Source organism: Nicotiana tabacum, chromosome 17 (assembly GCF_000715075.1).
Source record: "Nicotiana tabacum cultivar K326 chromosome 17, ASM71507v2, whole genome shotgun sequence".
Lineage (NCBI taxonomy): Eukaryota > Viridiplantae > Streptophyta > Magnoliopsida > Solanales > Solanaceae > Nicotiana > Nicotiana tabacum.
Window position 1 is genome coordinate 63721093 of NC_134096.1, and position 16125 is coordinate 63737217.

The 16125-nt window shown below is 36.8% G+C and overlaps 1 protein-coding gene across 1 annotated transcript; it reads right to left on the minus strand.

The window, feature by feature from the left end:
- Positions 1-3552: 3552 nt before the first annotated feature.
- LOC107783886 (structural maintenance of chromosomes protein 4-like) lies at positions 3553-15460 on the minus strand. Its single transcript, XM_075234392.1, has 28 exons — positions 14830-15460; positions 14660-14749; positions 14097-14198; positions 13833-14009; positions 13619-13749; positions 13102-13180; positions 12864-13021; positions 12698-12773; positions 12370-12498; positions 12109-12253; positions 11526-11656; positions 10686-10838; positions 10411-10600; positions 9917-10050; positions 9589-9747; positions 7902-8210; positions 7621-7797; positions 7434-7517; positions 7143-7352; positions 6942-7031; positions 6743-6864; positions 6450-6605; positions 6250-6357; positions 6094-6154; positions 4845-4979; positions 4659-4746; positions 3993-4065; positions 3553-3916 (listed from the first exon to the last, which is right to left on the minus strand). The coding sequence occupies exons 1-28, from the start codon at positions 14968-14970 to the stop codon at positions 3796-3798; spliced, it is 3729 nt and encodes a 1242-aa protein (XP_075090493.1). The 5' UTR covers positions 14971-15460; the 3' UTR covers positions 3553-3795.
- Positions 15461-16125: the final 665 nt, after the last annotated feature.

Genomic DNA, 16125 nt, shown 5'->3' on the forward strand with positions numbered 1-16125 from the left:
GACTTACCTCAAGATTCCCCGTGATTTATCGCTCAAAAATCGCCCAACCCGTGCTTGAAATGCCCAAAAATGGCAAAAGCTCGGAACCCCTCTATTTTTGTACTGCTCGGGGGTTTTCGCTTCTGCGAAATTTGGACCACATTTGTGCCTTCGAAGATGTGGAAAATTCCATTGCACCTGCGCGCCTACCCACACCTGTGCCCGTCCTCCCGCTTCTGCGCCAGCGCTTCTGTGCAACATGAGCCGCATGTGTGGCATCGCTTCTATGAGGAGCTGCCCGCTTCTGTGAAGCTGCCTCACCAAGCGCCCTTGCGCTTCTGAGATGGAAGGCTCGCTTCTGCGAGCTCACACCTGCGATGTAATTTCCGCAGGTGCGATTGCATCAGATGGCAGAAACTTTAGCTTTTCTTCTAAGTCCTAATCCGTTAACCATCTGAAACTCACCCGAGACCCTCGGGACCTTAACCAAATATACCAACATGTCCTAAAACATCATACGAACTTAGTCGAACCTTCAAATCACATCAAACAACACTAAAAACACGAATCACACATAGATTCAAGCCTAATGAACTTTTAAACTTCCAATTTCTACAAAACGACGTTGGAACCTATCAAATCACGCCCGATTGACCTCAAATTTTGCACACAAGTCATAAACGACATAACGGAGTTATAAAAATTTTCAGAACTGGATTCCGACCCCGATATCAAAAAGTCAACCCCCCGGTCAAACATCCCATAAATTTAACTTTCGCCATTTCAAGCCTAATTCCACTACGGACCTCCAAATAATTTTCCGGACACACTCCTAAGTCCAAAATCACCATACGGAGCTACTGGAATCATCAGAATTCAAATCCGAGGTCGTTTATACATAAGTCAACATCCGGTCGACTTTTTTAACTTAAGCTTTAAGCCTTAGAACTAAGTGTTCTAATTCATTCCAAAACCTCACCGGACCCGAACCAATTACCCTTGGCAAGTCACATAATAAATGTAAAGCATAAATTGAGCAGTAAATGGGAGAACGGGGTTGTAATACTCAAAATGAACGACCGGATCGTTACAGCACCGGCGTGGCATCATTCCCCACATTGTGGATGTCACTAATTGAGTTCTCGAAATGAGGTTGATCCCCTCGAATTTCAGGGTTGTGTGCATCGTTAACGATGTTATCTGTCATTTTTGCGATTTTTTTTTAAGGCTAAATAGTCAAAACACATTAGTAAAAAAGGCAATGGTCGATTTCATTGCACAGCTATCAAGGCCCCATGGTAGGCGCCAAACTATCTATCCGTAAAATGGTACAGTTGAATTTATACGTAGTTACTAGACAAGTGAATTAATTTGATCCTGAAATAATATAATAATCGAAGAAATACACAATACTTAGCCTTAGAATGTAGATGAAATAACAAGCACAGCGGCTGCATTCGTTCCTCAGTCATCCCATCTTAGATTCCACGTGTCTTCCTTTTAGTCAGCCATATGTCATATCATATTTTACCTTATACAGCAACCACTTTAGGTCCCATATTTGTGGGGGGCATTTTTTGTTACACCTAATGGGCTATGTATAAGTTTAAAAAAGTTTTTGTGAAGTAAAAAAGTTTGATTTCTTTCTTTAACAAGTATAGAGAAGAAGGATTTACAACTGCTATGATTTCTGCCACGAAAATTGCACTTAAAATGAATATCGAACCCGAATTTCGTAAAAAGTGTATGATATATAGGAAGTAACAATTTGATGAGAATGTTGATAATAAAATCTCAAAATATTTCGAAGAGTCCTTTGGAGTTGATTACTTTATGCATAGTAAACAAGGCTATTTTTTTCACTTCAAAATAGATTTGAATAATTCGAAGTATATGAAAATATTTTTGGTTTTCAATTTAGCGGTAAAAATTGAGATCACTAAAGCATAATAATCAATTGGATATTGATGGTTTAGATTTATTTTCGGAATTAAAAATATTAAGAAAAATAGTACAATTAGAAGATAACTTTTAATTGATACACTCAGTCAACTAAAAAGATTTGATTCTTTTTTCAATGGCTATATTACTTATGGAATAATTGTAATAACTCTTGTTACCGTCGCTTCAGCAAAAAGAAATTTTCAAAATTAAATTAATAAAATCTTACCTAAGATCAACAATGTCTCAAGAAGGTTAAATGGATTAGTTATATCGTCAATTAAGAAAGACTTATTAGGAGTTATTGATTATAAAAAAATTATTAATAACTTTGTATCTAAGAAACGCTAGAAAAATAGATTTCAAATAAATAAATAATTTTTTTTAAAAAAAAGTTAAGGCCCCTCATAAAGTTTGGCTTTAGGCCACAGAACTCGTCGGGCCTCCCCGGATACATTGACGAATATTCTTATTACTTATTTTCTTAAGACTTAAATATGTTATGATCTTTTTTGTGCATACAAAAACGTGTCTTTGATAAAGGTAATTGAGAAATTTAAAGTAAAAAAATAATTAAAATATATCATTATTTTTTGAATATATTAAAACAAACAATATATAATATAAAATGGAATAGAAGGAGTATCGACAACAACTTTAGTACGTAAGAATCATGTATAATTGAAGTTAAAAAGTCAAAAATAATAATGTATACGATATTTTCCCTTGCTAAATCACGCGTAGACTTTTGAAAATTTGGGGAGTAGGGTATCAATCACTTGGCCGTTCAACTCCACGAGATCAATTACTTCCTAATTCTCATTTCCCAGTATGATAAACACTAAACAGTGTGCTAATAACATTTTGAATCTTCTAATATTATGAATAAATCATATCACTCGTAAGTATTGCAATTTGGACGCGGAGCTAGTCACTTTGTTCCATTTACACCCTCATCTCTTCGTTCCAAAAGTGTGTACCAATTCTAATCTTCTGAGTAATTCGGTCAAATTGTCTAAATTTTATTTAGTTGCTTTTGCAAATATAAGCATGAATTACCTTAAATCAACTCTCAAAAGAATGTTGTTAGCCTTTGGCATGTATTTTTCCTGGTGTTGAAGATATGACCGGGGTGGTGCATTTGGAGTTTAGAGCCAATGATTGAAAAATGAAGCTGCCCTTGTATTTGTCAACTTCGATGAGCTTCAATGGTAGTGCCATACTTTACAGTGATATCTTGATATAACTATTTGCGATAATTGTGGTGACTTGCCTGATGGCTTACAGAGGTTTCTTTAGTCTGTCCTGGAAGATGTTGCCTGAATTTTGGTTTTATGATGCCGAATGTCTGCATATGTTAACTGTAAAAGGAAAGAAGTTTGCACACTGAAAATATTTTTTTCATGATTTCAAGTTATTTAAAAATAATTGTTCATAATAAATGAAACCAATTACCTAAAAATAAACCAAGCAATTGATTACACAAGACAAATTATACTTATAGTGTAAAATTTCTTTCTACTGTCACTATAAGTTGAATCCTAAAGGAAAATGTCATCTTCTATAGACATTTAACAGTTGCCAATTTTTATTATACTGATACATCAAATCCCAAAGGGAAATATTTCATCTTGTCAAGGCATAAGAATTGCTGCATTATATTTTATGCCCGAAATCAATTATGAAGCGAAACTGAACCAATTGATCGGCACTTACTGAACATCTTTTGAACATATCAGAAGTATTGTTTGTCTGATAGTTATTACTAATATACACAGCAATACTGCACACAAAAATACAGAACAGAGAACTATTCTAGCAGCATGGAGAGATTGAAACATAGGGATTTCTACTATCAGTATTTCTTGAACCAACTCAAGCAGCTTTCTGAGAAACTACAAAGCTTCCTGGGTTAATGGTGATACTCTTTGTGCAGTTATCTGTTTTGTAGATGCCAATAAGCCGATCAGCCAGCTCAAACATGTTGTTCCTAAGGCTGCATGGTATCAAAAATAAAATGAGAAACAGCTCGTTTCTTATTGATGTGAATCGCATAACCTCAAATGCAGTACCTTATGATTATAAACTGTGCATCCTTTGTTCTGTCCTTCACATAATGTCCCACGATAGAGACATTCTTAAAATCTGATATGCGGCCATCAATAAATGAAACCAATTTCAGAATTAGGAGACCAGCAGCAATGCAAGAAGAAATTCCATCAACTCAAAACATTAAGATGATGGGTGGAGTAACCCACAACATTAAAGGCCCTCCGGAAACTCTTATACAACTAATGAGGGACAAGTGTATTTTCTAACTCCCTCACACGCCTGTAAACTGGTTATCAGTAACCAGTTTACACATGGATTGAAGATCTTTTTAAAACTAGAGAGAGGATGCTCAACAGAAGTGGGCCTGAACTAGAGGGAGAAATATTAGGCTCAACAAGCTAATAAATGGGCTTGGAGCAATATCAGTGGCTAGATTGGCTGATTTGAAAGAACGAAGCCCAGACAAATATAATATAAGGAGAGAAAGCAATTGTGCTAACGTGATCACCAAAGTTTGGCTCTGATACCATGTAAAAGATTTGAGCGCCCAATCTAAAACCTTAAGGTAATGGGTAAAGTAGCCTGGGACATTATAAATCCCTTCGAAAATCATTACACAATCAATGAGTGACAAGTGTATCATTTAACCATTCTAAATTGGCCAATGTAAAATGAAGAAAACATACCTAAAGCAGCATCAATCTCATCCATTACATAAAGTGGAGTAGGTTTATAGTGGTGGAGTGCAAAAACAAGAGCCAGTGAGCTGAGGGTCTGAAATTAGAAATTGACGTTATATGAATAAGAGTTGCTTGCTATACAGTTGCAATAACCTGTCAAACCAAAGCCAAACACATAAGTTTGAGACTTACCTTTTCACCACCTGATAAGTTAGCAATATTCTTCCAGCTCTTCTTTGGTGGTCTGACACTGAAAACGACACCTTCAGAGAACGGATCAAGAGAGTCCACTAACTCCAGTTCGGCATCACCTCCAAGGGTGATCATCTAGGGACGGCCACAATGTTTGTAATATTAGTGTAAGCAAACACATAAAATTCTGCCTGCTTTAAAGCATGTGAGTAATTTGAATATTTATGTCAATCAATTGTGTTATATGAATTTGAACCCCCACCCATTATATGCTTGGGATAAATTTTTGAAATGTCAAATCACAAGCACGATCACTATAGAAATATTAATGATAAAGTAAGTAATGCAAACAAAAGTCTGTTAAGAATTCGTAATTTTTCTAGTCACTTAAGAGATTTTTTTATCTAACTATTTCTTGTACTATTATCTGAATTTTCACTGTGAATATCCATAACTTGAATGTCTAGTTTCTATTTCTTTCTCCTTTTTACTTTCTACTAAATATGATTGTCTACCATTCCAAAGAAATTTCTCTTATCATTACATTGACACAATATTCTTTGCTCATAAACTATAAAACTAAACTACCGATAAGATATTTGTGTAGTTCAAGGAATAATCGCTTAATAAAATTGTATTTCCTTATCCCCATCAACCCAATTGCTAGAGATTTCTCTAAACATATGAAATTCTATGAAACATCATTCATTTTGTTCCATAATTCATCACCAGATGTACTTATTATTTAATGAGCTTTATATTATACAACTATTAACAATATCAATCAGCAGAAATGCAAGCCAAGCTCTATGATGATGAAAAGTTCAAGTACTGTGGGGGGAAGAAAAGATTGAAACTAATAAGATCCACCGTGTTTCTTTTATAATAGAGAAATCCACTGTTTTTAACTTTGAAACTTGGTGGATGGGTCTGCCTCTCTACCTTTATCACTTAAATACTAGGTTCAATAGCTAGGTTTTGAACTCGTGATTTGTTGTCTGACACGCATCCCCAATTTTACTACCCTTTGCCGTTGAGCCAAAGCCCTGAGAGCAAGGATTTATATCTACTATTATAAGACCAGCAGATGTGCTGCAATCACAAGGTTAACCAACAAGATATCCTGGCTGCGCTGTAATATGTACTTCATCAGTCTAGAACAAACAACACTTCTCAACGTGTAGATGACATTCAACTCAAGTGACAGAAGTAGAAAGTTTTCTAAGAAGAAGACAAGTTCAGTTAGGACCTGATACATTTCTTTGAGCTTCAACGATATGGTATTAAAACCCGCCATAAACTCATCCAACCTGAATATTAATCACAAATGTTGTAAGCTAATGAAGCAAAGAAGCAGAGGCATCCAAAAGTTGAAACAGACATTCTAACGTTAAACAATACTTGCCTTCTCTTTCTCCACTCGTCATATTGCTTCTTTATATCATCGCGCTCTTGGGTAACAGAATTTAGTTCTTGAACTCTCTCATTGTACACAGATGCTTTGCTCCGATACCTGGTGACAGTGGACATCATTAGCATAGGTATATCAAGAGAATCAGTTATGCTACAAGTTTTCACTGCATATAAATGTCGACTGATGCATACTCAGAGATTGAGTCGAGATTTGGGTTCATCTCTTTCAGTTGTGCTTCTAGAATCACAACCATCTCTAGAGCTCTCTTAAGATCACAAGTCTCAACAAGAGTTCCATCCCTCAGAGTTGTTTGAAGCTTTTCTGGATCCACCAAGTCCTTTTGAATCCTATACCAAGAGGAACAATTACATGTATTGACAATGATACAAACAAAGGATGAGTGTAACTGTATTAGATAGATATAAAAGCTAGAGCATCCCAGAAAATGGTAAGATGTCAGCATGCTGAAAGAAATCCAGCTTACTGCTCAATATGCTTTGAGATAGCAACAAGCAAATCATCGAGCTTTTTCTTATATCCTTTCCCTTTGAGCTCCAAGTCTTTATAGACCTTCTTCATATCTTGTAACTTGTACTCAGCATCCACCTGCAGTTCTAGTTGCAGTGGGTTAGAAACCCATTGAATAGAGAAGCGAGAAAACTTTATAAAGACTGGCACAAAACCTCTGTCGAACGCAATTGATCCACAGTCTTCTTCAGAGTTTCATACTCATTTTTAGCATCATTCAGAGCACTGGAGTGCAGATCAATAAGCTAGAAAATCAAGAAAAGACATTAAAGGGAAAAAATGAGAGAGTTATAGAGAATTTTAACTTAACCTGTATAATCAGGAATTGCCGGGAGTAAATGCAGATATTTTCTTACCTCCTGTATCTTATTATAGTCCTCTTTAACAACAAAAGCTTTCTGTTCAATCTCTTTGAAAGTGCAAAGCAACTTCTCTTTCTCGGCAACCAGTCTTTCCTTCTCTTTTGTTGATTCCTCAATCCCTTTTGTGAGTTTTTTAATCATTTTCTGTCCTGTTTCTATCTTAACTTTGTGACGATTGATCTCTGTGCCTTTTTTATCAATGTCCTGGATAAGAAATAAAAGTAAAAGTAGCATGAATTGTGTCCAGTATGCAATTCAACATGCACAAGGTCAATGTTCACTTACAGATTGAATTTTGGTAACCTTTGCCTTTTGACTTTTCAAGCGCTCACCACCTGCATTCTCTATTTTATTCTGAAGTTCTGAAGCCTGAAGCAATTAAAACTTGATTAAAGCAGCTTTTGCCACTTGCCATGCTTTAAGAAATTACAGAAGTGTCTTGCAGAAGTGCCGAAATTAAGCATAATTTTACCTTCTTTTTTAACTGTTGTGAACTTTGTGTAAGCCTGTCCATTTCCTTTTCTTCAGCAGACATTATTTTTTTGAGTTCTTTCAATCTTCTAACTTCCTCCTTGCTGGGTTCCGATGCAATCCTTAAGGTATCCAGTTGCTTTATCAAATCATTATTTTGGGACTTTAGGCTGTCAATCTATCTCAGGAAAAAACTTCAGTTAACTTATGATGCAGGAGCAAAATAGAAGGAATAGAAGAAAATAATAACAAGAACAACAAAACTCCAGGGGCAGCTCAGACCTCCTTGACGCTTTTTGCTAATTCCATCTCAAGTTGAGTAACAGCCTTCTCTGAGGCCTGATAACACTTCACCGCATCAGTAATTCTTCTCCGTATATTTTCCAAACTTTCAACCAATGTCGAAAGATCATTTTCCGCCTTGGACACAGCTTCTGGAGAAACACTAGCAGCTAAGATAGATGTGCCCATCTTCCCACCTCGTGGCTTACCCCCACCACCACTCATCGTCCCAGATTTTTCAAAAAGGGCTCCATCAAGAGTTACAACACGCCGAAATTCTTTGTCCCCACCATAGGCAATATGTGTAGCCTGCAAAGTAACAGAAGGCACAGAGCTTAGTGCAACAGCTTCTGATGAATTATGGAACTCCATGGACAATATACCAACGTGGCATAGATATCTCAGTAACAGACTTAAAATTTCATGTCATACTTTCTGGGTAAATCTGTTTGCTGATTGCCATTTTGGAATTAAGGGAAGAATTTATTAGGAGTAACTTTTATTGCTCAGTTGTTTACAGACCATAGAGAGGTTGTAGACAGGCCATTGAGTCTAAGGGTTTCAAGTTGAACAGGACTAAGACGGAATAACTAGAGTGCAAGTTCAGCGCGGAGCCGAGAGAGGCAGGCATGGGAGTGACCGAGTGAGGCTTGAATCACAGGTCATTCCCAAGAGAAACAGTTTCAAGTATCTTGGGTCGGTTATCCAGGGGGATGGGGAGATCGACGAGGATGTCACACACCGTATAGGAGATTAGCATTTGGAGTCATGTGTGACAGGAAAGTGCCATCGATACTCAAAGGTAAGTTTTATAGAGCAGTGGTTAGACCGGCCATGTTATATGGGGTTGAGTGTTGACTAGTTAAGAACTCACATACCCAGAAGATGAAAGTAGCAGAAATAAGTATGTTGAGATGGATGTGCCGGCACACTAGGTTGGATAAGATTCGGAATGAAGATATTCGAGAGAAGGTGGGCGTGGCTCCTATGGATGCCAAGATGCGGGAAGCGAGGCTTAGATGGTTCAGGTATGTACGGAGGAGAAGCCCAGATGCCCTGGTGAGGAGGTGAGCGGTTAGTTTTGGCGGGTACGAGAAGAGGTAGAGGGCGGCCTAAGAAGTATTGGGGAGAGGTGATTAGACGGGACATGGCGTGGCTTCAGATTTCCGAGAACATGGCCCTTGATAGGAAGGTGTGGAGGTCGCGCATTAGGGTTGTAGGTTAGGAGGTGGTTGAGCATTTATTTTTAATTTCTACTTCGTACCGGTGTGAGGCTAGTCTGATAGGGTTGTGTCTCCGGCTACTAGTGGTTAATGTTGTGTTCACACTATTCTCCGTTTTCATTGCGTCGGGCTTTATTTACTGGTTATTGTTATTGCTTTTTATCTATTTTCTGGTTCTTATGATGTTGTCATTATTTCTTGATTTTCTGTTGATGGTACTGATATAGTGTTTCTTTTCGACGTCTTAAGCCGAGGGTCTTTCGTAAACAGCCTCTCTACCCCCTCGAGTAGGGGTAAGGTCTGCATACACACTACCCCAGACCCCACTTATGGGATTTTACTGGGTTGTTGGTGTTGTTGTTTACGGACCATAGAGAATTCTTCACTAGAGATATCCTTGCAAAACAATATCCCGTTTATGAAAAACAAATGAAGATTCTAAGGTACGGTTATTTAACCCTCACCTGATCAATATCTTTGGCAACAACTGTGTTTCCTAGTGCTGCAAAAAATGCAAGTTTCATTCTCTCGTCTTGGACCTTAATTAAATCAAAAAGGCGTGGAACCCCTTCTGGCGTGCTTATTTTCTGTTTGATTCTAGGCAAATGAGCAGTTTGCTTTTCCTGCATAACACAAATACGGAATCAGAGACACTGTTGAAATCAGAAAATATTTTATTCCTACATCTCTTTGTTCAAGGAGCCGAGAAGCCTACATGATAGAAAGAAACCATACCAATCACAAACAAACAAAAAGTTATCTGCAACCACTTAATTTAAGAGGAGAATCTACCAAAATCATGAAAGTTGCAACACCGAGATTTTTGTTGCGAAGTAACTCAACACAAGCTTGGGCTGCTGCAGTAGTCTCGACTACAATATAGTCTAGTCCAGGACAAGCGGTTGATATGGCAACATCATACTTTGCTGAAACGGAAAAAAAAAAAAAAAAAAAGTTGAATGAAAGCAGATTAAAGCACTATATAAAATTAATATATTATCAGCAGAGACACCGTGCTATAGTAACGTAAGCAAGTGGCGAAAATAAATGTCCAAGAAAATAGTGGTAAGTGCAACTATGGAGAAAATTGCAGCAGCAGCAACCCCCCCCCCCACACACCCCCCCCCCCAATTATCCCCGACTTTCCAGCTTCATTTACTCATCACCACTAAAATCTAATGCAGGAGCTTGCCCCGTAATTTCATTAACTTAGCCTCCAAATGAAAGAAAATACATGAAATCAAAGGACTATCAGCAAGTATTAACCAAGAACCAGAAACACTAACCATCAATAGCACCCAAATCACCCATTCTACCATAAATACCCTGTATATGATTTGCCTCCTTAGCATGCAATATTGCTTTAAGAACTGATCCCTGACTCTTTTCAGATTCCATTACAGATAAAAGCTCGGAAAGTTTTTGTCGAGCAACTTGTTCAAGTGGAATCAATCTTTCTTGTTCTTGAAGGCATTCCTGCAATCACTCGATGCATCATGAGCGCTCTGAAGACATCAGAAAAATGGTCAAAAATGAAAAATGGCAGACCCCTAATGCATACTTGTTCCAGATTTCGAGCTTCAGATGCTTTAAGCTTCAGATTCTCAAGCTCACTCCTGGCGTCATTTATGCTAGTCGATTTCATCTCTAGTCTTTTCTGTATTTCCACAATCTGCTCTTGAGCTTCCACATAAGCAGCACGAGCAGCCTCATGCTGACATAAATAAACAGCAATTACCAATAAATGACATAATCTACAGCAAACTTAACTAATGCAGCGGTTTAACATAAGAAAACAATTATAAATATGAAATTTATCAACCAGCCGAATGCATTTAGGGCTTGATATTGCCTCACATCTTAAGATTATTCAATTAGACATAGATTAAAAGTATTTTGCAAATATCTAAGTTTTCAGTTTGTATACCCTGACCACTAACTTTTGGCCATTATTGAGCCAATAAACTTATTACATTGCTCATCAAGCCCAAAGCTGCTTTGAGTTTTTTTCCCCACATCTTAGATGTATTCGGAGGTATAAAGCTCTGCCCGGAACATAATTTTAGAGGGCATGGATCAGTTTTGTACTCGAGTGGAAGTTCAATTATGTACTACGAGATTAACCAGATTTTACTGGGAAATCTTTTCACCCGCACTTTCACAGCCTAATCTTGAAAGAAACAAACACCATGCGGACGAGTACAGGAAGACAGTATAATTTACTGACGTGAACCGACTCCTTCATATTGGTAAAAGCAGCTCGAAGTAAAAGATTTCCTGCTGCTCTAGTTGACAAATGCAGATTGCTTAAGAGATACGTGAACCAAATTACAGTGATAGTTGTCAGGGTATGAAATAAATAAGAAAGAACAACCTTAGATGTTGTAAATTGGCAAAATACCTTTTCAGTCAGAAGTTTACTTTCAGTTGATGCAACTTCAAGTTTTCCCTTGTGCTCGATTAGTAGTTTTTCCCAAGGCTCGAGTTCAGCACGAACATCAGCAAGCTCACTTCGAAAAACCTCAGTCTCAACTATTCGCCAACATCATACAAGAATGAGACCACTATATATGCCTAAGGCTAAAACTGATGGAAAAATATGAGCAGTTTGATGCAACAAAAAAAACTAATTCTGTGCACCAACTTTTCTGATTCAACATCTAACTCACCAGCAAAAAACATCAAAAGTAATGATGCCAATTAATCAAGGCAAAAAGATTTAGTCTAAGGAAAACCAACAAAGAAGGGATGCCATACTATGAAAAAGGAAATATGAAACCTTAATGGGGAAACCAGCTGTTTATGATACCATCACATATGTACTACTAAAGAACAACATAAAGAGGCTCGCTTTTATAAGAGGCACATTAATTTTGCCAAAACCAGACAGTATTGTGTAACATGCTGCAAAATGAGTTAGCAAAACAACTTTCAAAGTATCATAAACTTAAACCCATAAACAATCCTGGCTGAAGATACTCTACCTTTAGAATTATCCTGAATTTCCTCTAAGATCTTTTCCTCATCCACCAAAAGTTGTTGTAGTTTGGGAATATCTTCCTCCAGTTTTGGAATCAGAATTGCTGCCTCCTCACAGTCCTTTGTTAGGTCAGTAATTTTTGTGGAATCCTAACATTCAAGAAAACAGACAAGAGATGTACCTTAATCAAACAGAAACTGACAGTTATTCGTATTCCCATACATTTACTATATTTTTCTGGGAAGCAACTTTCAGTTTTTGATACCTTATCAACTTTATCATTAAGCTTCTTTATCTTCTGCTTCAGGTGACTTAAATCTTCTCGGTATTTTACATCTTGCCTCTCAAATTCCTTGAACTCGTCCTTGCAGCGCCTCAAACTGTTATCAAGCTCCTAAAATTTCAAACAAAAAAAGGGATTCAAAGCAAGGTGCTCAAGATTCTTTTTTCAAAATCAATGAGTAGGAGAATAACATTATGCGAGTTTCTAAAACCAAAACATTTAACAGATGCAGAGTTCCAGGGAAACAACAAATATCCTATTCTGGTTATATTAAGAAGATGCAAAGAATATATGCAATTCTTATCCATACCTCTTGTTTTTTAAAATGCTTTGAATGCTTCGCTTCAAGCTCCTTCAATGTTTTGTTACTTTCTCGAATTTTCTCCCTAAAATAAGTCAGTAATTAGCTCCACTAGCTTTCATTATAACACACAAACGTTTGCATTTGTGCAACCTTTGTTTAGAAAAGACCCCACCTCTCTATTTTAAGGTTCTCTTCCTGTCCAGAAATGTTTTCCTGCATCTCTGAAATTCGAGCTGAATTATCTTCAAAGGCCAAATTTGTTGCTTTCTCTTGCCATTTTAACAATGATAATTCTTTAAGCATGTAGGCTTCAGCTTCATTCTTCACACCCTGACAAATGAAGCCAAGATAGTATAATTAATTTTCTGTAATCTTAAGGAAACAGGAATCTTATAATGGTCTAAATATACCTCCAAGTTATCTCTTTCTTTCTCTGCTAGCTTGACCATCTGAACAACGCCAGACCTTCTTTCGTTGAGGGATTCTAGCCTACAAGAGCATTAAGAAATAGTAAATGCATGTTTTAGAAACATTGAATGCACTTTCTTGGGCACATACTCTTCTCAATGAGCAGTGATTCATTCTAGGTTAAATTAACTGATATAACTGCAAGAACGAAAACTCCAAATGCATGTATAGGACAACAGGATGAGTTCTCAAGATGGAAAGCAAAAAATAGCTGAATCACATAACTAGGCAGATATCACCAATTTCAATGCTTAAACTTAAAAGAATTTTGACATTAAATCTCATCGCATATTCATGCCAAAAGTTTATTCTTGATAGAACATGGTTACAGATTCAGGACAAGTTGTCAGGATCTTCAAATCAGCCATTACAACATGTTTTGAACTTTCTTAGGCAGTTCCAAAAATATCAACACCGTAGCAACAATAACAGTGTTTAAGATATGGGTTGAGAACTAACTGCTTAAATGATTCTTCAATCATCTCAACATATTTATTGGTTCCTATAATATCTTCTAGATACTCTAGAAAGCCTTCATCATGGGCACCTTGTGCCTTTGGCTTCATCAGTGATATTTGCTCAACCTCACCCTGCAAAAATCCAACCACCTCAACCCCTTATAATCGAACAATATTCACAAAGTTAACTTCAAGCGAGTGATAAAAATTTAGACCTGCAGAATCAAAAACCGATTATTATCCAAGTCGACACCTTTCCCTTTCAGTTTCTTGGTGACCTCTGTAAAGTTACTTGACCGGTCATTGATAAAGTACTTAGAGGAATTATCTCGGAATGCCACACGTGTAATCACGAAATCACTTCCAGGAACAGCTTCATATGCCTCGCCATCCTTTAAACAAAAAAATGAAACACTTAAATGAAAAGTTAAACTGCGACTCTAAATGGCCATTTCATCAAGAGGAAAACAAGAAGTTACCAAATCTATTATCTCCTGGAAATGAACAGACACGCCAGCACTCTCCAAATTCTGGTGATTAGTTGAATTATGGATGAGCTCTGAGACTTTATTAAGACGCATCTGCATAGTTAACAATCAAATAAGAAAACGCAAAATATTTACGCCATTGTACACAACTATATTCCATAACCGCCAGGTTAACAAGCTAAGAGTAGGAGTTTTAAATTGGAATTCAACCCGCTGAAGCAATTATAATGGCTATTTAGTACTTAAAGTTTCAGCATTTAGTAGTAGATCGAATTCAGTAGCATAGCTAATGCTTGCTTTTGCGATGAAAAAGGTTATATATGATGAAATGATATATCAATTGTGTATCAAGATCAATGTAGTGTGTTACTATTGTTGAATTGTGTGAATCAACTAGTCTAAAAGCTTAAACAGTTAAAACCAATACTAATAGCTTAAATTTCGGATGAAACAATTCATGGAATACAACAATATTTTAGACGAAACGGTTCACACAATTCAACAATTATATGTGTCAAAACATTGAAATTGCTTTTAAATTACTCGTATCTTACCTGTTTGGCTCTCTTTCCGAACACGAACAACATTGCATCAATTACGTTACTCTTGCCACTACCATTAGGACCAACAACTGCCGAAAAGCTCTGAAAATAACACGAATTTAATTTCCTATACATTCAATTACAAAGAAACAGAGTTTTTCTAAAGAAAAATAAACCCTAACCTTATGAAAGGGGCCAACACGCTGTTCGCCGGCGTAAGATTTGAAGTTTCTCATGACCATCTCTTTAATGAATAGCCTTGGAGTTCTAGATCCACGACGAGGAGATTCATCCGTCAAATTATTGGCGACCGGCGATTCCATGTTTACACCTATTTTTCACTGGTTACACACACTACCTGTTTCCAGCGACGAATTGCACGGAGATGACGGTCGACAGATCGGAAAAGTTTGACTGTATCGACCACCGGTTAAGAGAGTAAACTTCGGTAGAACTCTTAGCGAAGTGCTAACCAATTTGGAAGGAAACAGAAAAGAAAAAGATGGAGCGTAAAGTTTTGATTTTTTTGAGAAGATGAAATATTTGGGCGGGAAACTAAAGTGCTCTAGGATCGAATTAGTTGAGCCACTTATTCAGGAAGTGCACAAATAGCCTTAATTTAAATAATAGCCGAATTTGATTCCCAATTCAAACTTTAAGCCTTCCGATATGAAGTTAGGCTATGACACTTCAAAGCTTTAAAAATGGTTGTTTTTTTTAAAAAAAAAAAACAGCAGGAGCTAAACACTTCTAAAATTTTAAAAACTAAATATGTTTTAAGTAGGAATGTTAAAAGAGGCTACCTGGTGTCATGTCTACTTATTCAAAGTAATATGCACGATTGTACCCATCAAAGAAGCGTGAACTTTGTTTGGAGTTTGCATGACCCAATTGAGCTCAAATCTATATTTAGCTATACGTCCGAGCTTTTGCTACAATTGCAACTCTCAACAAGGCCCAATTTAATTGGCAAGGTAGAGTTATCAAGAATCCAAGATCATGGGTTTAATTATCCTAAATTTAGCACGGGCTAGCCAGTTTTCGGACTGGTAAAATGAAAAATAGTCAGCGTTTGCAAAATTATTGAAAAATAGCCACTATTTTGCTGTAACACAGAAAGTTCAAGCATAATATACTGGAGATTGGTGCACCTTGTGTATGAACTTCCAGCACATTATGCTAGAACTCCAGCACACGAAAAGTTTCATCATAATATACTGGAGATTGGAGTACATGTGTATAAACTTCTAGCATATTATGTTGGAGCAATATATTATACTGGAAGTTCACATGTAAAAAAATTCGAACTCCGGTATATTATGCTGGAATATTTTTCGGATTTTGAACAGTGTTTTCATTCAGACTTATTAACTTTACATGAAAAGTGGCTAAATTTCGATTACTTTTGAAACTGTGACTATTTTTCAATTATCACTTGTAAATCTGGCTATTTTTGAATTTCACCCAATTATTTGCTT

What these genes read in the sequence shown, in the direction of transcription:
- LOC107783886 (XM_075234392.1), bottom strand. Translation starts at nt 14,970, where the DNA reads ATGGAATCGCCGGTCGCCAATAATTTGACGGATGAATCTCCTCGTCGT. An exon ending in AATCTCGACTCAATCTCTGA is followed by an intron (nt 6,358 to 6,449) that starts GTATGCATCAGT and finishes CACTGTCACCAG; the next exon opens with GTATCGGAGCAAAGCATCTG. An exon ending in GACGAGTGGAGAAAGAGAAG is followed by an intron (nt 6,155 to 6,249) that starts GCAAGTATTGTT and finishes ATTAATATTCAG; the next exon opens with GTTGGATGAGTTTATGGCGG.